General features: G+C 44.6%; 1 protein-coding gene across 3 annotated transcripts in view; it reads left to right on the top strand.

Annotated features, from left to right (window-relative positions):
- The window catches only part of DENND6B (DENN domain containing 6B), a 108,459-nt gene extending 87,642 nt beyond the window's left edge, over positions 1 to 20,817 (top strand). For 2 of the 3 annotated variants that reach the window (XM_073579261.1, XM_073579258.1), the window contains one exon: positions 18,039 to 20,817. In XM_073579261.1, coding sequence (XP_073435362.1) covers positions 18,039 to 18,161 — 123 coding nt within the window. In that variant the 3' untranslated portion in view covers positions 18,162 to 20,817. The remainder of the gene's footprint in view (positions 1 to 18,038) is intronic. The other variant, XM_073579259.1, reaches the window with a different exon arrangement.
- Positions 20,818 to 21,078: the final 261 nt, after the last annotated feature.

The following is a 21,078-nucleotide window of genomic DNA, read 5'->3' as shown; positions in this document are numbered from 1 at the left end:
TGCTAGGGCGACAGGTTCCTGATCGGCGCCCGGTGTGGAACCGGCATAGGGAACGTTAGGAGCGTTAGGGACACTGACTCAGGGGAGTGCAGGAGGTCTCCACGTCCCCTTTCCCTATCGCAGGGCCCACCGTTGTAACTGTTTCCCCGTGTCTTGTTGTAGTACCGGCCGGCTGGCCGTGTCACACAGGACAGTACCACGTGCTGCGTCTTGTAGTTTGTTACCGGCCTGCGGGTCACGTCACACAGGACGGGTCATCGTGACAATAAAACTGTGCTTGTGTGTGTGTATCAAGCCACGCCCACTCCACACGCAATGCCCCGTATAATAAATATCATTATATATTATATACATACACACTGAAAATGTTGCACTGGTCTCTTAATTTTTGCCAGAGCTGTATAAGAGACCACTTCAATATTTTCAGTTTGTCTGATTTTTCTCTTTATAGGTATATTTGAGTAAAATGTAAATTGTTATTTTAGTCTATACAACTTCTGACGTTTCCGAATTTCTAAGCAATAAATTTTATATTTTTTCTGACAAAAAAAATTGGTAAAAAACAAAACAGTGCTTTCAGACCTCAAATAATGCAAAGAAAACAAGTTTATAATCATTTAGAAACAACAATACTAATGTTTTAACTCAGGAAGAGTTCTGAAATCAATATTTTGTGGAATAGCCATGCATCTTGCCATCTTTCATTTCACTAGGACTGTTTAAAAGATGAAAGCTGAGCTGTGATTGGTTGCTATGAGCAACAGTTTTCCTTGTAGACAGTTGTGGTAACTGAGGCCTATTATTCTTATCATTTCTATGGTGTTATCATCCTTCTGGAAAGCTGGAAATAACGCAATTTATTACCGTGCCGACACAGACCACCCTCTGACACAGACTGCAGGGGGAGCCCAGAATCAGGAACTTCTCTTTGTCTGGCATGCAGCATGTGACGGCCGTCTGCGAATCTGGGCTGCAGTAGGAACAGCGCCCTGAGTAACCCCGAGACCCTTAACCCCTATACAGGGATCTGGAATTGTAGCAAGGCTCAGGGGGTAGCTGTCTAGAGGAGCAGTGGACCAGAGCAGGACGGCCGCCAAGGGGTTAAAACTAAAATCCGTAATCGTGGTCCGGAGGTAGGAGTCGGAGACTGGTGGGCAGCAGAGGTACAAAATCAGCAGGCAGAAGAAGGGTCTAAAGTCCGGGCCAAGGTCAGTAAAAAAACAGAAGGGCAGCAAAGGTACAAAGTCAGCAGGCAGAAGGGTCAGGAATCCAAGCTAAGGTCAGCGTCAAAATCGGGAGAGAGGCAGAGGTACAAAAACGGCAGGCATTAGAATGGTCAAAAGTCCAGGCTGAGGTGAGAGTTAACTATAGCAAATCACACAGTAACACGCAGGGGAACCAAGAATATATCCGGCGGCCTGCAAGACCAGTCCCAAGGTATTATAGGGATCAGGTCATCCCTCACAGGTTCCCGGACTGATGATGTCATTAGAACCGCCCCCAGGACTAGGCTAGATGGTGATGCAGTAACCCCCTGATGACTGACAGAGGGGCAGCTCCTGTGCCCACCAGATGCCTGCGCAGGAGCCCCTTCTCTGTCACCACCATCACCCACGGGCGAACTACGGCGCCTCCCAGTGGCCGAGGCAGGAACAGCCGTCCCCGAGTGTGACGGCGAAGTGACTGTCCGGCGCCTCCTAGTGGCCGAGACCGGAACAGCAGGCCCCGAGTCTGATGGCGACGTGACAGACCGGTGCCTCCTAGTGGCCGAGGCCGGAACAGCAGGCCCCGAGTCTGGCAGCGACGTGCCAGTCCGGCGCCTCCAAGTGACTGAAGCCGGAACAGCAGGCCCTAAGTCTGACAGCGACGTGACACAGCATATCATTAACTTAAAAATTCAAACACAGATTAAAAAAAAACCAAGATGGATTTCTCGAACCCAAGTATCATTTTAATCAGTGTAACAGCACCAACCTGACAATTCCTGGTTCGCTTTAAACTTATTTATACAGCTACAACTAATGCCACTCTAAATTAGTCCTTCTTTACAATTTCTAACTAAATGGTAATTATGCAAATTGTCTCTTCAGAGAGGAAGAGGACTAGAACTCTAGTGCCACCTATTGGAAGTAGCAATCCTAAAAGTCAGTGTCCACCCTTTAACGAGCCTTCTTACATGACTTAGGATAAAAGCCAAGCCAGAATCTCAATTTGCAGACACTGTGTTTCGAGGTACTGCCCCTCATCAGTGCAAAGTGTGAGACCTGGTTTGGCTGTGAGAAAGGCGTCTGACTGATATCCAAGAACTGTCATTTCTCCATGCGGAGAATGACATGCTAAGCATGTCGAGATGAGGAGACTTAAAGCCGCAATTCTCCTCTGGGAAATATGCTAATTATGAAAATTGTCTCTTCAGAGAGGAAGAGAACTAGAACTCTAGTGCCACCTATTGGAAGTAGCAATCCTAAAAGTCAATGTCGACTCTTTAACGAGCCTTGTTACATGACTTAGGATAAAAGCCAAGCCAGAATCTCAATTTGCAGACACTGTGTTTCAGGGTACTGCCTCTCGTCAGTGCAAAGTGTGAGACCTGTTTTGGCTAAATAGTATTACACTCGGGGTGGAGCCGCCGCACTTAAATTGTTCTGTGCTCCGGGGACACTGCGCCGTGTACAGATGGGAGGGAACCTGGAGATGACACACAGGTATATACCATATACAGGAGGAGATGACACACCTATACACTATATAAAGGGGCGATGACACACAGGTATACACTATGTACAGGGGAGATGACACAGGTATATACTATATACAGGAGGAGATGACATACAGGTATATACTATATACAGTAGATGACATACAGCGACAATTTGTGCAATATAATCATTATTATTTGTTCTAACTAACCACAGTTAGTTAATATTCCTGGAGCTGCGTGAAGGTTTAGTTTTTGCGGGACGAGTTGCAGTACCAGTTTGGGGTACGTATTTTTTGATCGCTTTTTATTCAAGTTTTTGAGACACAGAATGAAAGAAAATCAGCAATTCGGTTACTGTTTTTTTATTTTTTGCGCCGTTCACTAAGCGGTAAAAATTATAAAACCGATTTGTTCTTTGGGTCGGTACGATTACAGCGATACCAGATTTATATGGTTTTTATGATTTGCTATTTTTAAACACCAAAAACAATATTTTAGCTAAATGAATTTGTTTTTGCATCGTCCTATTCTGAGAGCTGCAACTTTTTTATTTTTTACCGAATGAGCCATATTAGTGCCTTTTTTTGTGGGATAGTTTGATATTTTCATTTGTATCATATGTTCATACATACGACTATGACTTTTTAATCGCTTTTTATTAACATTTTTGTGCGTCACTATGATGTGTAACGATTGTACTCACTCAGCTGCGTAGGAGGAAACAGGAGCCACATTTTCTTCAACGTCCATGTGGGTTTATTTGCTTCATAAACCATCAAATCCGCAAAAAGAGAGGTTATATCAGTCTTTACATCAGGCAGAGCTCTATCTGGAGCCACAGACACAGGAATGCTTCTCCTTCTTTGCACACAGACCACTCTATAGTGTCCCACCTGGACATGTGGAAGTCTGTGCACACTGCCAGACTCCCAAACACTCACTCCCATGTGCTGAACACACCTCCATTACATAGCCTGTAACCACACCCACAGGTGAGGTATGGATCACATGGGCTTGTCACATAGTCATGACCTCACTGCAGGTCCTGAATCTCACGACCATACACACAGGCTTCATCTTGGGTATTCAGACACACAGCCCTTGGGTGGGTATGTAGGTGACTGGACCCATTCATCTCTCCAAGTCACCTGGAAACCTCCCAATGTATAGCAAAACCCCTCAACAGTAGATCTGCTGAGCAAAACACGCCCAGGCTTCCATCACAGGACCACCCACCTCTGCGATACATACCGCCCATCAATCACATGACCAGTCACCATGCCATGCCACAGATGGAAAAGCAACATTTTTGGCATGTTATTTATTTATTTTTTTACGAAGTTCGCCAAACAGAATAAATAGAGCGCCAGTTTTAGAGAGTTAGAGAGGGGGTCGTTACAGAGGCGGCAATACCAATTATGTGTACTTTTTTTTGGTTATTATTGTTTTATCAGAAATGCTGCATTTTGAGTGGCGAAAACGATTTTAGTAATATGTGCGCGTTTGTGTTTATTTTTATTCTTTTACATATTTTATTTTACTTTTTTACACTTTTTCACTGTGGAACATGTATAATTTTTACTTTGATCACTGGTGTCATACACTGCTATACTCGTGTACAGCAGTGCATGAGAGCAATCAGTGCCTCACAGGCACTCACTGACCCAGTTTATTGATGGATCTTACAGGCTCTGGGGTCATCACATGACCTGAGTGCAGGGCTGGACTGGGACTAAAATTCAGCCCTGGCATTTGAAGTTACATAGGCCCACTAGTCACATGGTGACTATTTAATACAGTCATATGTAAAAGTTTGGGCACCCTTATTAATGTTAACCTTTTTTCTTTATAACAATTTTGGTTTTTGCAACAGCTATTTCAGTTTCATATATCTAATAACTGATGGACTCAGTTATATTTCTGGATTCAAATGAGGTTTATTGTACTAACAGAAAATGTGCAATCTGCATTTTAACAAAATTTGACCGGTGCAAAAGTATGGGCACCTCAACATAAAAGTGACATTAATATTTTGTAGATCCTCCTTTTGCAAAAATAACAGCCTCTAGTCACTTCCTGTAGCTATTAATGAGTTCCTGGATGAAGGTATTTGTGACCATTCCTGTTTACAAAACAATTCCAGTTCAGTTAAGTTTGATGGTCGCCCAGCATGGACAGCCCGCTTCAAATCATCCCACAGATGTTCAATGATATTTAGGTCTGGGGACTGGGATGGCCATTCCAGAACATTGTAATTGTTACTCTGCATGAATGCCTGAGTAGATTTGGAGCGGTGTTTTGGATCATTGTCTTGCTGAAATATCCATCCCCTGCGTAACTTCAACTTCGTCACTGATTCTTGCACATTATTGTCAAGAATCTGCTGATACTGAGTTGAATCCATGCGACCCTCAACTTTAACAAGATTCCCGGTGCCGGCATTGGCCACACAGCCCCAAAGCATGATGGGACCTCCACCAAATTTTACTGTGGGTAACAAGTGTTTTTCTTGGAATGCTGTGTTTTTTAGCCTACATGCATAACGCCTTTTTGTATGACCAAACAACTCAATCTTTGTTTCATCAGTCCACAGGACCTTCTTCCAAAATGTAACGGGCTTGTCCAAATGTGCTTTTGCATACCTCAGGCGACTCTCTTTGTGGCGTGCTTGCAGAAACGGCTTCTTTCGCATCACTCTCCCATACAGCTTCTCCTTGTGCAAAGTGCGCTGTATTGTTGACCGATGCACAGTGACACCATCTGCAGCAAGATGATGCTGCAGGTCTTTGGAGGTGGTCTGTGGATTGTCCTTGACTGTTCTCACCATTCTTCTCTGCCTTTCTGATATTTTTTTTGGTCTGCCACTTCTGGGCTTAACAAGAACTGTACCTGTGTTCTCCTTACTATCTTCCTCACAGTGGAAACTGACAGGTTAAAACTCTGAGACAACTTTTTGTATCCTTCCCCTGAAAAGCTATGCTGAATAATCTTTGTTTTCAGATCATTTTAGAGTTGTTTTGAGGAGCCCATGATGCCACTCTTCAAAGGAGAATCAAATAGGAGAACTACTTGCAAGTGGCCACCTTAAATACCTTTTCTCATTATTTGTTACACCTAGCCAGAAGTTCAAAGCTCAATGAGGTTACAAAACCAATTTAGTGCTTCAGGAAGTCAGTAAAAAGTAGTTAGGAGTGTTCAAATCAAGAAAATGATAAGGGTGCCCATACTTTTGCACCGGTCAAATTTTGTTAAAATGCATATTGCACATTTTCTGTTAGTACAATAAACCTCATTTGAATCCAGAAATATAACTGAGTCCATCAGTTATTAGATATATGAAACTGAAATAGCTGTTGCAAAAACCAAAATTGTTAAAGAAAAAAGGTTAACATTAATAGGGGTGCCCAAACTTTAACATATGACTGTATCTTTGTACACTTGTAGGTTACAAGAAGTGAGAGGAGATTAACACGATTATATAACATATAGTCACAGCTGTGCCCAGTATTTCAGCTCAGTCCTATTTATTGCTTTTAGTTGCAGTACTCCTCCCAAAGCTCTGTCCCCTTTTGTATTCATGGTGACAGAATTCCTGGCAGAACTGCTATCCATTGGGCAACCAGACCCCCTAGTCATAGCCGCCCCTATCATACCTCCCAACTTTTGAAGAAGGGAAAGAGGGACAAAGACTGCGGTGTGCGCAGCGAGCGGCTGCAAATTTTAGGCCACGTCCTGGTCACACCCATTTCACAACTAGTCACACCCATGTCCACGCCCAACTGCACCCATTTAGCACTGCTGATCACACTGACTGGTACTGATGTTGAGGGAGGATCTGTGACCCTTCACGGTTGACCAAGTGATCTCCAAATTAATCCACAGGGTGTTGCCAGCAACTGAAAATGACCAGACGGAGATGTGTCTCTGTATGGGAGGATCAAGGAAGATCGCTAAACCCGTTTATTATGTCACCTCTTTTATAGTATTAGCATACAGCACTTGACCTTTGAAAATACAGAAAAGCCGGAAACTACATATATGTCGGTATCTACGTAGCATAGAGAGGAGTACAATAGCATATTCATCAGAGTCTTACACAATAATACACCCCCGGGTCTCATATCTTATGCAGGCTGGAACAGTCTGGTTTTACTACAGCCATGAACTTTACTCTAGTTACAGAATTTCTCGTAAACAACAAGATGGAGTTACAAGCACAAAAAATGAAGCCTTTAGCTTTTTAGTTTAATCCTTCACAATCCCCCCTAGATAAATTTTGTTAACACATAACAGACATAGCAGAGGTACTATTCCAAGCTATAAGCTCGAGGGGTACTGGTCTTCACATTGCTGATGCTGTGTTATCAGTCATGGCTTTTGCGGCGCACCCATCTCCCCCATATGCTACAATTTACTAATAACAATTTTTGATGACAGTAGTGGTGATCTTTTGAAGGTAGCCATATGCTTAGCTTCAACATCTTCATCAAGTAACCTTTTGAGATCGGTGTAGAGAAGAGCAGGGGTGACGACGCCTTTGGTATCATCATTAGCTGTCCTAGTGCAGAATTTCCTAATACATACAGAAATACACCAAAGAACAAGGTTTATTATCACATATACAACAAGGATACAGGCAGCAATATGCAACAAGCGTGAAGTTACATTGAAACTGACTTGTAAACCATACCTTCGAACTTGCCCTAGATTGGTTAGACTAGTCCTATTCTTAGGTACCCAAGCCCCTCCTTTGTAGGCCAAATATTGAAGGTGTGTACTGCTTCCTGAAAGGTTACCTTGCAACCAGGGGTATCCCACCCATCCCACAATAGGTATACCAACAGTAATATTCCATAACTTCGCATTATCTGTTGCATTATTAGCGAATGTGTCAGAACAGTTTGTCCAAACAAATAACTCCTCAGGTGGAACAGGGATAGCCAAAAAGGGGATGCTCGTGGCTGACACTGGTGAATACGTGCAGATCCAACAGTCTGCCAGAGACTGGGAATTATCCAACAAATCTCTCAGTAATTTTTCATGATGTTGTATAAACTTGTTATTCAAGGACGTTGGGGAATTTAGGCTGTCCCATGCGGTTACCAATAATATGGAAAATGCGAAAAACCAAAACATTATGCCCCCTTTATTTGCTATTGGCTTGTTTAACCAGCTTGCAGTGCGATGCGTGGATCCCAGTCGGTCTTCCTTCTAGTTTCACTGATGTAGGGGTGATGAGGACTTGATAGGGACCGTCATACAAGGGTTCTAGTCCATGCTTTCTGACGTGCCTTTACACGACTACACAATCACCAGGCTTCAGGTTATGACAGGTGTTGGTTTCTGCTGAATCTGGAAGAGAAGAAACTAGAGCATGGGTGTTAGCAAGATTTTTAGTAAACTGAATAACATATTGAACAGCACGGTCAGTTTCTTCTGATAACTGCTGTGGCTGGATATTTGCAACTGGGGGCCTGGCACCAAACTCTCATATGAGGACATTCCATGTTTTGCAATAGGAGTAGTATGAATGTGGTATAGTACAATGGGTAGGAGCTCTGGCCATGGAGCCGTAGTCTCCTGCATCATTTTGGTCAATTGTCCCTTCAGTGTGCCGTTCAACCTCTCAACTTTCCCACTGGATTGTGGATGGTACGGAGTATGGAGGGCTACAGTGGATCCAAGCATTGTCAGAACTTCTTGGTACACATGAGAAGAAAAGGCCGGACCTTGATCACTTTCAACAACTTCTGGAACCCCATATCTGCATATGACTTCCATCACCAGTTTCTTCGCTGTGGTTTTTGCAATAATGTTGGTAACAGGGAATGCTTCCGGCCAACTGGAGAACATGTCAACCTTCATACCTTCCAGACTTAGGTAACGTAATATGGTCCACCTGGAGCCTTTGGAAAGGATAGTCGGGCTTAGTAAGGTGCTTCAGGGGTACATGTTGAAGTTGACCGGGATTGCAGGTCTGACATATTACAGGCATGGTTAAGCGCTGTCAAAACTGTGGAAATTCCCGGGGCCCAGTAGAATTTTTGCACCAGCGCGAGGGCCTGATTCTTTCCTCGATGTGTAGGCCCATGTGCCATGTGGCAATAGCAGGGTACATCCGCTTAGGGAGACACACTAGTTGGTCCTTTTTCCAGAGACCATTATCCATACGTGCCCAATCAGCCTTCCATTGCTTCACCTCTTCCTTTGGAGACATTCTCTGCATCGTCATTAAGCGGTCTTGCGGGGTCCGACAGAAAATCTCAGTTGTAGATCATCAGGTTCTTGTAGTCAGCATCTCTTGCAACTGTTTACGCTGAGAGCGTGTGGTCACCATAGTTGGTATGGTTAGTTCAATGGGTAGAAGAGCAGCGGCTTTTGCTTGCATATCCGCAAATGCGTTGCCAATAGTCTGTGGACTATTGCTAGGACCGTGCGCCTTAACTTTGATAATGGCGACCTGTGTAGGTAATCTGATCGAATCCATGAGGGTTTTAACAGCTTCAGCATTTTTCACTGGAGTTCCGGCAGTAGTAATAAACCCTCGATTGGCCCATAGAGCCCCAAAATCGTGAGCAATACCAAATGCATACCGTGAGTCCGTGTATATATTGGCCCGCCTGTTCTTGGCTAAAATACATGCAGTTGACAGAGCCTGAAGTTCTGCTTCTTGTGCTGACTGAGGGCGGTAGCGCAGCTGCGTGCACTACACTGTCCTCTGTGGTAACAGCATATCCCGTGTGGAATCTATCAGACTCATCAGCATATCTTGAACCATCCGTGTATAACACCAGATCGGGATTTGGAAGTGGATTCTCACTGACATTTGGTGGAGTAGCTGTTTCTTCAGTCAGAAGTTGGGAACAATCATGTTGAAGATAATCCTCATCACTGCCATCTTTCTTGGGGAACGGCAGTAAAGTAGCGTGGTTGATTGTAGTACAGCAATGCAACTTGACAGGCAAAAGGAGTGAACACTGCAGCCGTAAATGTCGTTGCACAGTGAAATTTCTTGGTTGCTGAAGTGTCAGTATTGCTGCAATTTCATGCGGGGCACAAAATGTGCGTTTCATGTCCAAGAATTATGTCTGCAGTCTTGTCAAGCAACGAGTGAGTGGCGTGAACTGCCTCATGCAACTTGGTGATGCTCAGGCCACAGGGTCGAGGCGGGCCGAATAATAGCCCACTGGCCGTTGCCTATTGCCATGTGATTGTGTAAGTACCCCTGCCGCATGTCCCTCATTCTCAGACACATACAAATGGAATGGTCGAGTATAGTACGGGATGCACAAGGCAGGGACAGAAGCAATAAGCCGCTTTAATTCAGAGAAGGCACGATAAAGGCTTTCCATACAAACCGGTGATCTTTCCTTATAGTTCATTATACTGTCTTTCAAGGCATTGTAAAGGGGTTGCGTTATGCGGTATGCATCCGGTATCCACTGACAACAATAAGTACATAGTCCAAGAAAATGCTGGAGTTCAGTTTCATCTTTTGGGAAAGGGAGCTGACAGCTATTTTTCTTTCTTCTGTGAGGTGTCTGACACCTGAAGGAGACAGTGACCCTAGAATATCACTTGACCAAGGCAGAACTGAAGCTTCGAGGCCGAAACCCAACAGTTCAGATCTGCCAGATACTTGAGACTAACAGTGGCAGCAATGGCTTCCTGCTCCATTCATGCACATAACAAAAGATCATCCACATACTGAAGCAGCGTGACCTGGGGGTGATCTAACTACCAGGGCAAAAGACACTCACTCATATTTTTTGCAAACTGGTTGGGACTGTTTTGGGCCCCTTGTGGCATAACTGTCCATGTTAACTGTTGTCCCTGATAAATGAATGCAAACAGAAACTGGCAATCTGGGTGTAACGGAATGCTAAAGAAGGCATTGGCAAGGTCGATGACTGTAAACCAAGCAGCATCCTGGGGAATTTGGGACAAAAGAGTATGTGGATTAGGCACCACTGGAGTTTCCAGAACAGTAGCTGCATTAACTGCCCGTAGATCTTGTACCAGCCGGTACACAGTGGGCTGGCCAGGCGGGGTCTTTTTCTTAACGGGAAACAAGTGCTTATTACATGGAGAAACACAGGGTACCAGAGCACCATTATCAAGTAACGTTTGTATTTGTTCCTGGAGGCCCCATTCCTGATCATGTTTCAAAGGATATTGACGGACTTTGGGAAAAGGGGCACCAGGTTTGAGAAACACTTTTACTGGTTCTACAGGCATTTTCCCTATATCATTTGCCCCTTTTGACCAAAGTTTAGATGGTATCTCTGAGAGGTATGGGGTGAGTCATTGATCCTCAGGCAATATTGGGTGTGGATCTGGGCCCACTAGAGCCATCATAACTGAGGGAAGGGCATGCAGAATACAAATGTCCTCACTGTCTTCATCTGCATAAGGGTTATATAATGTAAGAACCATCTGGCCATCATCTTGGAATTGTATTCTGGAGCAGAACTGTGATAATAAATCTGCCCCTAGTAAATTTACTGGACACGTGGGAGAGATCACGAACTGAGCCGTGACTTCGGGGAAGGGTCCCACAGGGAAGGGTTTTGTAAGAGTGTGTTTATTGGATCTGCCATCTACTCCAATTAAAACAAGCTCTTGATCTGAGAATTGAATAGGGGTATCCGTAGGTACATCTGATGACTTGATTATAGAATTGGCCGCCCCAGTGTCTACCATGAACTTAACAAGGGTGTCCCCTACAGGGAGCGTGACAGATGAGCATGCCCCAGGTTTGGTGGAGGACATTGTGATGGCAGACCCTGGTTGGCCACCCCTTCAGTATGGACAATTATCAGGATTTTGGGGCTGTCCGTAACAGAGGTATCCTCTAGGGTTCCCAGTATTTAGGTTACGATTGGAAGGGGGAACGTGAGGGTAGCATCTATCAGCGGGGGGGTGACAATCTCTCTGGAAGTGACCGAGTCGGCCACAGGCCAGCATTGCAGACGAGAATTGGCGCGGCGGATCTGGGAAGTAAGGTTCTCAATCATAGGATTGGAAAAGATATTGGAGGGCTGAGTTTGTGTATGGTTGGAGGGCGGAAGCTGGAGTCTGCTATGTGGGCCGCTGATAAGGAATGAGCTGTGTGCTTGCAGCTGGGGTGGGGGCTGGGGTTAGAGCAGGAGCTGGAACTGCTGCAGCTGCTGGTTTGCTTTTCGGTTTTCCTGCTGATGCAGAGTGGGCTAAATTCTTCTGAAAACGTTTTATTACTTTTAATGCATCGTCCGGAGAGAAGTTCTCGATGTCAGGTCTAACTGACATTATTGCCTCTTTCAATTCGGGTTTAAGGCCGGACATCAAAGCTGCCACAAAAAGGTGTGTATGGGCTTTATTATACAATGAGAATCCCAGATCTTTAAATACCACCATAAGACGCCCAAAGAACTTCTCGGCAGTCTCCCCTTATCCTGTGTGACATCTGTGAGAGAGGTAGCTTGATCCGCTAGTCTACCTTGTGCCCAAACCTTTAAAGCATTGCAGAAATCGACACCACTCTCATGGGTTCCCCCATCCAAGTTCACATTATACATTATGCCACCCTCAATAATTGGAAAATACCCTTCCCCAGCTTTTACTCGAAGTATGTGTAATAGATCTCTTCGGGGAGTGGAATAAATCTCTCAATTCACTGCCATTTGTCTGTAGAAGGCCATGGGGGAAGTCTCTAGATCGGGTAATTGATTGCAAAGGGTGTCTATTTGGGATGGGGTAAAGGGGGTATGCTTTGGCCTGTCAGGAGTAGTTGCCACATCCTCTTCAAATTCAGATATTACTGACTCGGGGCGGGAGGAGGTGGCGGTAGAAGGGGCACGAGGCTCTGTTACAGTTAGAGATTGTATTGCCTGATGGGCCATTAGGCGGCTGTCGAGGACAAATCGGACCTCCTCCAATTTTGTGGGGTTTTCCTGTATGCACCGCTCTATTGCTGATACTGTGACCATGGCGGCATCCTTCCTAGAATATTGAAAGATAGCGGCAGAGATTAATGGTATGGCCACTGTACGTTGAGGCATCGTACTGGGAGGGACAGAGGAGGCATACAGCATTGCGTTCTGGACAGCCTCAGTAAGCAATTGTTGGGACCTAGGAATGTTGGTAGGATCATATTGTGGTCCCACTACATGTATTACATATTGACACGGCAGCTGTCCTGCTCTGGATGCGACCTGTCCTGTTTCTACCTGGCCATACGTTTGTATATATGAATTAGATTCTTCCTGTATCATGGGTCCGCCTTTCTGTGAAATTGTTGCGGCCAGTCCTCCAGCATGGCGGACTTGATTATTCGCAGCATTTACTATGGCCCCAACTTGCTGCTTCGTGAGATCCCCTGGCCCTATCCTAAAGACAACATCATGACTGGTCCAGGAATAACATTGGAATACATTTCCTGGAAATCTTCTATCTCCTCTGTGTATCCTGTCTCTGACAGGGTGACTAAAGTAGGGTGGGGTGGATACTCATAGCCACTAGCAATACTAGACATAGCAGGGACTGGTGCTGGCGTTGGCTGATAATAGGTGCCGTCAGCGTTTAGCAAGGGAAAGGTTGGGACCACTACTCCAGGTCTCCTTGCTCCACAATTGCAACAGACCTCTCCCTGAGGATTAGTAACTCCTCATACGTCACAAATCCACCCGGCAGGATCATAGGGTGGCGGCGCACTGGGTTTTGGCAGCCCAGGATATATTGGTGCCCTGGGGTTGAGGGGCACAGAGCTTACAGTCATGAGGAGAGGCTTGATTTCCTGGGGAGGGACCTTATCATCTAGCAGGGAGAACCCTTGTTCCAGATCATCATTTTTAGTTGTTTGTCTTTCTGGCACATTACTCTCAGTCACTTTCTCAGTTCCTTCTTGCACCACGAAACATCCAGTCCTTGTCACAGTAGTAGACAATTTGCCTTTTTCAACATAGCAATAACAGAAAATCAGAATTCACTTCCTCTTCTACTTCCACATAATCTTCATCACACAATTCATGTGCCAAGCCACGGAATTTTTCAGCGTCTTTAAGCAATCCATCATCAGTCAACCTCCCTTTGCTCTTTTTAATATCTTCATCCCATAGCGTAGGCTGTAGCCTCCCGCCCTTAGGGAATCCCATAATCGAAAATATTTTTCCTGCATTCCTGACAGATTTCTTTCCTCGTCTTTGAATCATAAGACTAACAGTATCCGATCCATCACACAAATCCAAACTCTTTTTCTTCCATGGAAACATGATTCTCTCCTTTAGAGCCAAATATCCTTACTTCAGTTGTGCACAGTACTGGAGCGGCCGTACAGTCTGTTCCACCGGGTCTATCCCCCACTGGGATGACCTAAAATTCCAATACGGTAGTCAGTGAAAGGAGGGAGGGTGTCTTAGACTATTCCACCGGACACCTCTGGTTATATATATATATTCCTGAGTTACGTAGCCTACCCAATCTTCGATCACATCACCACACCTGATTCTAAGAGTGATCAGGATTTCAGGATATTTTAACTATAAAGAGAGTGACAATCACTGGTCAATCTGGGGTGTCCATCCCTTATGAGGTACGTTTCGAACACTAGGCCCCCAACGGGACTGCACCTCTATATAATTCCACCCAAGAATCACTCCACCATCGGGGACAAACCTCAGATCCTCTTTGCAGCAACAAACACAGGAAAACCACACCAAAACGGTCAGTCTGAACAGTATAACTGCCAACTTACCATGGTTCTCGTGGGGGATGATCAGTCCCAATTTTCCAGCGCCTGTGTCCGGTCCGAGGGTCCTTTATCTTGTTGTCCTCCGGGGACAGAGGCATCCCTATTTGGGGGCCCCACGCTGTTGAGGGAGGATCTGTGACTCTTCACGGTTGACTGACCAAGTGATCTCCAAATTAATCCACAGGGTGTTGCCAGCAACTGAAAATGACCAGACGGAGACGTATCTCTGTATGGGAGGATCAAGGCAGATTGCTAACCCCGTTTATTATGTCACCACTTTTATAGTATTAGCATACAGCACTTGACCTATGAAAATACAGAAAAGCTGGAAATTACATATATGTCCATATCTATGTAGCATAGAGAGGAGTACAATAGCATATTCATCAGAGTCTTACACAATAATACACCCCCGGGTCTCATATCTTATGCAGGCTGGAACAGTCTGGTTTTACTACAGGCATGAACTTTACTCAAGATGGAGTCACAAGCACAAAAAAATGAAGCCTTTAGCTTTGATTTTAGTTTAACCCTTCACACTGAGGGCACAGTGGCTGGCATTATGGGCACATTTGCTGGTACTGTGGGCACACTGTCTGGTACTAAGGAAGAGAGAAAACAGAAAAAGAAAGGAGAGAGAAAGAAAGAGGGGAAAGAAAGAACAGAGAGAGACAGAGAAAGAACAGAGAGAAAGAAAGAGAACAGAGAAAGAAAAAAAGATTAGAGAGAGAAAGACAGAACAGAGAGAGAGAGAAAAAGAAAATGAGGGAAAGACAGAACAGAGAATGAGAAAGAAACAGAGAAAGAAATAAAGAAAGATTCTATAAAGATACTATAGCAGCCCGGTTATCAGGATCCTGACAGCGCCAGCGTACAGCCTCCGCTGAGCAGGGACTCACCCGCACTGTAGGGACCCCTGGGGACAGGAACAGCCAGAAAGTACAGATGCACAGGACCTGAACGCTGAAGGTTAGCAGGCTGGCACAGGACCTACGGTCATGTGACTGCCAGGGGGCGGGGCTTAGCATCCTACTTTCAGAGAAGATATCAAACTCAGAGTCGTGCAAAACGGAGGTCATACACAGTACGGGCAAACGAGGTACAGGAGAGATAAACAGACGGGAGGTCAGACAAAGCCAAAGGTCATACACAAGAGAGCGGTGCGGTACAAGAGGGGCAGGCAGAACTCGTAATAGGGACAGAACCGGATCACAACCAAACAAGCAACAAGTTATCAGGCACACGTATACAAGAGGTCAACTAACTCAGCCGAGGGCAGGAGTATAACTGACACCGGACCTAGGTCTAGTGAGCATTAAATAGCCGTCCTCTGCCAGAGAGAGGCAGAACAATTAACCCCAGTCTGACCAGGACGGGCCAAAAGCGAAACCCCGTCCTGGATCATGACACCGGCTCCTCCCATTGTAGTGCCCACCTGAGCCTCCCGGTGCAGGACATATCATGATCCGCTCACATGGCCGGCATCCCCGATTCCAAGGCGATCCTGCTGTCTGCACTGTCGGAGAACATGGTGATGGATCTGAACATTCCTAGTTCCGTCCCAATCTCCTCCTGAAATTATCTAATTTCCGGTCAGCTTCCAGCACATCACTTCCGGTGGAACGTCATGTGCAAGTTTTAAAATCCTCGGGGCTCCGCCGTGTACTCCTGTGTCCATGGGAAAAGCCCGCTTTGTATGCCTCGTACACACTTGGCCCCGCTCCGTACATCCCGTACACATATGGCTCCACTCCGTACACACACCGCTCTGCATACCTCATACACACGCGGCTCCGCTCCGCACACCTCACACACGCGGCTCTGCTACATCCACCCTGTAAACCCCTCCTGACCCCACACAGAAACTTCTCTTCCAGCACCATGACAATCAGCACAGCAGAGTCCTTCAGCCAATGAGGCTAGTGATCATGTGACCCCTGACTCCGCCCCTCCTGTGACCTCATCACAGGTCTTGTGCGCACAGAATAGCACAGCGATGTCATAGTTGGCTGTGAGCACCGGGGCCCCCCACCGCCTTCTCAGGGGCCCCATAGCGGCCGGGCCCTGCATACAAATACGGAGACTCCTGATCATGTGACCCCTGACTCCTCCCCTCCTGTGACCTCATCACAGGTCCTGTGCACAGAGTAGCCAATTGCAGCCTGAGAACGGAGCTGCCTGTGGGTGGGTCAGAAGTGCCATGCAACGTCTCATCCCATCATTGCAGGAGGGGAACCCTGCATTTGCGTGCAGTGCCCTGGAAGCGGATCGAGCAGCCCACTACAGGCACCAGCCCTTCTGGCATTCGCCAGAAGTGCCCAATGGTCAATCCAGCCCTGCCTGAGGGTACCATGGTAACCATCGGAACCCGCGAGTCTCATCGCGGGGGTCTGATGGTTACTAAGGGGGTCTTTTGACCCCCTTGTAACAATTTAAATACCACTGTCACGATTTACAGCCTTATTTAAGGGTTTAATCGGCCCCGATCAGACGCACAATCGGTCGGGTCCGATACCGAATGGTGTCAGTTGTCGTGTATAGCTGACACCCGCAGGAATTGCCGTCGCTATTCTCTTATTCCTCAGTGCCATTAAAAAGCGGTGTTCCGGAATAAGTACCCTTAATGACCGCCGTTAAAAGGCGTATCGCGGTCGTTAAGGGGTTAAACGTGCTAGAGATTGTTTGGGGTCCAAAAGCAAAGACTAACGATTGCGTAAAAGACTGCACAAGCATTGTGTATGGACCCATAGACTTTCTACTGAGCCCCTACACCAATTTGAGTGCGTTCACGGGAGCTAATCAGTTTTGCTTAATCAACTAAGCACTCCTGCCCAGTCTTGGACCCAGAACCCCACTGATCAACGAGTAACTCGTGGCATCATTACATGTTAAAAATGAAAATGTAAAAGTTTAGTTATTACAGATTAGCAATTTGATTTGTTTTTTGGTTAGGTGTAAAGTCTAGTCCCCCATAGCAGTTTGTCTTTACCTCTCCCACTTACTGGACCCCATGAAGTCATGGGCCAAGAAAACAATGCCAGAGACTCCCAAGGCACTGGGTTGAGGATGCAGGGTGTACAAGTGAAAACAGGCTGCCTAGAAGACTAGACTGGACACCTGACCAGGGACTCGTGAATCAAATAGCTCGTAGCTATTATTTACACTTTATCCAGTCTCAGACAAATAATGCCACTGAGAGAAGCTAGTCGACATATGAGCTCAATTATACAAATCTCTTATGGAGCAGTCACCTAATTTCTCCAGCAATCAGCAGAATCCTGACAGTGTGCATATTGCCTTCCAGAAAATTTATTCCTGGGACCTTTATGAGGCTATTTGGGAATGTTCTTCCACCCACTAATAGGGAGTCATATTGATGTCCAAATTATTAGTTGTATCACAATGACTTGTCCTTAATGACTTGCAAATAACATGAATAGAATATGTTAATTAGAATAATACTAAATAAAAGTAAGAATTTGTATGCATAAAGTATTTTTAGATCACAGTGGAGATTTAAGTATTATTCTTGGTGTATGATGAGCCTAGGAGAGGTCAAGTTTCAACCTTTCACTAACTCTGACTTGTGTTCATGGTCTTGCTTTCCAGGTTCGGGCTCACCGACAGCACCTTCCCATCAGCCCTGCTTCACTGAACAGACTGAAACGTCATATTGATGAAGTCATTGGCTCCCTTCCTGAAGACCTGCAGAGCATTTTACATCCCCACTAACAAATGCCAGAGCATCCAGTAATATGCCCGTCATCAGTGTACATGTTTCTGCTCCATTACGATCCTAATCAGGAAGCCGACTTATTATGACTTCATTTAGACAAATCTCCCCAGCTTATTATAGTGAGAGCAGCAAGAGTTATTCTCCTTGGCACAATACAATATAGCACACTACGTAGCGCTGAGAATTATATGGGAAATGCACTCGTGACGAGCACAACCCAACGGATGTGTGGAATAGCTACCTGATAAATGGCTGTGGAATATTAGTCTACTGATCAAAGCAGCAAGTGTCAGCTCACCCTGTGATAAGATGATGGACAGCAACTCCAGATTAGTAAACAAGTCTTTCAGGCTGGTATGGCCCTTAGGGCTCATTCACACTTGCATATAAATTGGGCGAGTGCAATCTGATAAAAAAAAAATTGCATTGCACATGAACCAATGTTATTCAATGAGGCATTGCAAATCTATTTTTTTCCCTCACCTGTGTTCGATGTGGGGGAAAAAAAAACAAAAAAAAAACTACAGCATCCTGCATATGGACGCATAAATCGCAATATACGGCACACAGGCCATCCGTATGGCATCTGTATTTTACACACACATCTCAAAAGGAACCAGGAAATTGCATTAACCAAGCAAAGGAAGTTCACAGGACCCTCCTGGCAACCAAGAAAAAAAACCTATATAAAGATATAGATTCTAGAAATATATTAGATATATAATAGGTAATAATAGATATCCTGCAGATATATAATTTCATAACCCCCTACATATTTTAAAATTGCACCCTTTAGTACCTTTCACGTGGAGTTTATTCTACAGAGTTTTATGCTTGTGTAACCAAATAAGTAAAATTGTGGGGTTCCTCTTATTTTATGAATCCAGCAAAGGTAAAGCAGACAGCTGTGAGCTGATATGATCAGGCTGGGAAAGTTCCTGGTAATTGGCACTTCCCAGCCTAAAAATACAAGCCTACAGCTGCCTCAGAAGTTGAATATCACATTAGATGCTCCAAGTCTAGAATGAACTCCACATGAAAGGCTCTAAAGGGTGCAATTTTAAACTATGTAGGGGGGTTATGAAATTATATCTGCTTGACATCTATTTATCTATTCTACGTATCTATTATTTATCTATTCTATTTTGAATATATTTATATATGATTGCTTTATTTTTATCAACTATCTTTATGTTTACATTATATTATTATAGTATGTAAAAGAGGATGTTAAAAAACAATTGCATACGGATTGTATGCATATGTCATACGGATCCAAGCCGAGAAAATAATTGCACACTCACTTGACAAAATGTAAACCATATGGATTCCTCTCGTTCAACTTGTCTGGATGAGAATGGGAGCGGTATTTTTTTTTTATACGCCAGTGTGAGTGAACCCTTCATTTAAGATTAAGTCATGACAAAGATCTATACCAGCCTGAAACGTGTGAGAGATACTCCTACTTCAGCACTTTGACCTTTCACCAAAAAGAAAATAAAAATAATTATTTTATATACTGATGCTGACTTATCTACCTCTCTAGATTATTCTGCTGATCCTTAAAGCCACAGGCAAAATTGTTCAAAGTCTGAGTAATCTTTGTGCCACATTTTCCTTTAATTTTAAATATGATCAAATCAGCAACCATGCCCCAAATTGTTTTGAGATGTTTGAGGACCTTAAGGATAGTATATATATTGTAACACGAGTGTGGACCCACTGCGTCAATAACCAGGCTTACCCTGGAGGGGGTAGCTAAGTGACTACATGGTATTCACTAGGGCCTCTGATGGTGAGGATAGGCTTGGCCGCAGGTAATCACCAGGTACCAATCCAGGGCAGTTTCCGGGTCTGCAGCAGCTGACCGGAGGGTCACAGGTACGAGATACAAGGGAACAGGCTATGTGATCTTTACTGTATGGGAGGCAGGAGATATTGCAAGGATTTTTTTCCATATCAATGCTCAACGTGCTCTCTAGGATCTTTAAAGTTACTTCAGAACAGTGTGCTTTGATTTCGTGATGCTATGTCTGTATAGCTCTGTATGAAGTCACAGGTTCATAAACAAGGAGTATAGTATAGAGAAGAGTATAAATGAACAGTGAATAAAAAGTGATAAATCACACCCCTATATAGGAAAAATCTTCAAGGGAATCTGTCTGAATAATTCAGCACGCAAGCTGTTTACATGGTTGTTTGATCTCTGAAAGATATCATCCACACATTTACTGATGCAATACTATAGCAGCATTGTGAACACTAAGTATTTATAAAAGCTCATAAAGAGAATGTATCATCAGAAAAGTACCGTTCCAGAAATTATATTTTTCTGATTTTTTTTATTACCTTTTTCTGGGGATCTAGCTACAAAGAAAAGCAAAATTCAGTTTTCATGCTTCCCACTTGATAATACACAGTGGGCTTATAATTAGGGCCCAATTGAAAATTTGCGTGTTTCTAAGTCACTTTTTTTTGTCTTGTGTGATATTTGTTGTCGTTTTTTGCCGGATATTTCAAAATGGACCGTATGGTTCATGAATTTTGCGCAAAATAAAACATGCTACATATGTCTTTTACCTTGGTGATAAGAAAAAAAGCAAAACACAAAGTAGACTTAAAATAAAGGTGCAAACTGAAAGAACAATTTGGCGCAAATGGAAAAAAAAAGGCTAAAACTTCAAAAACCTGGATTAAACAGGCACACATGCAATAATGAATTTGGCCCGGGGTCACACTTGCGAATGTGATTCGAGTCTCGCTCTGAACCAGAGTGTGCGGCTGCATAAAATACATGCAGCCGCACACTCCAGTCCCGAGTGCCGGCCGCAGTGCCGGGTATTGATGCGAGATTCTCGCATCACACTCGCAAGTGTGACCCTGGCCTTATTGTATTCTGCAGCTCAAGATCAG

The sequence above is a fragment of the Dendrobates tinctorius genome, unplaced genomic scaffold (assembly GCF_039654945.1).
Source record: "Dendrobates tinctorius isolate UK_male_01 unplaced genomic scaffold, ASM3965494v1 ptg000062l, whole genome shotgun sequence".
Lineage (NCBI taxonomy): Eukaryota > Metazoa > Chordata > Amphibia > Anura > Dendrobatidae > Dendrobates > Dendrobates tinctorius.
This window is presented reverse-complemented; position numbering and strand designations above follow the sequence as displayed.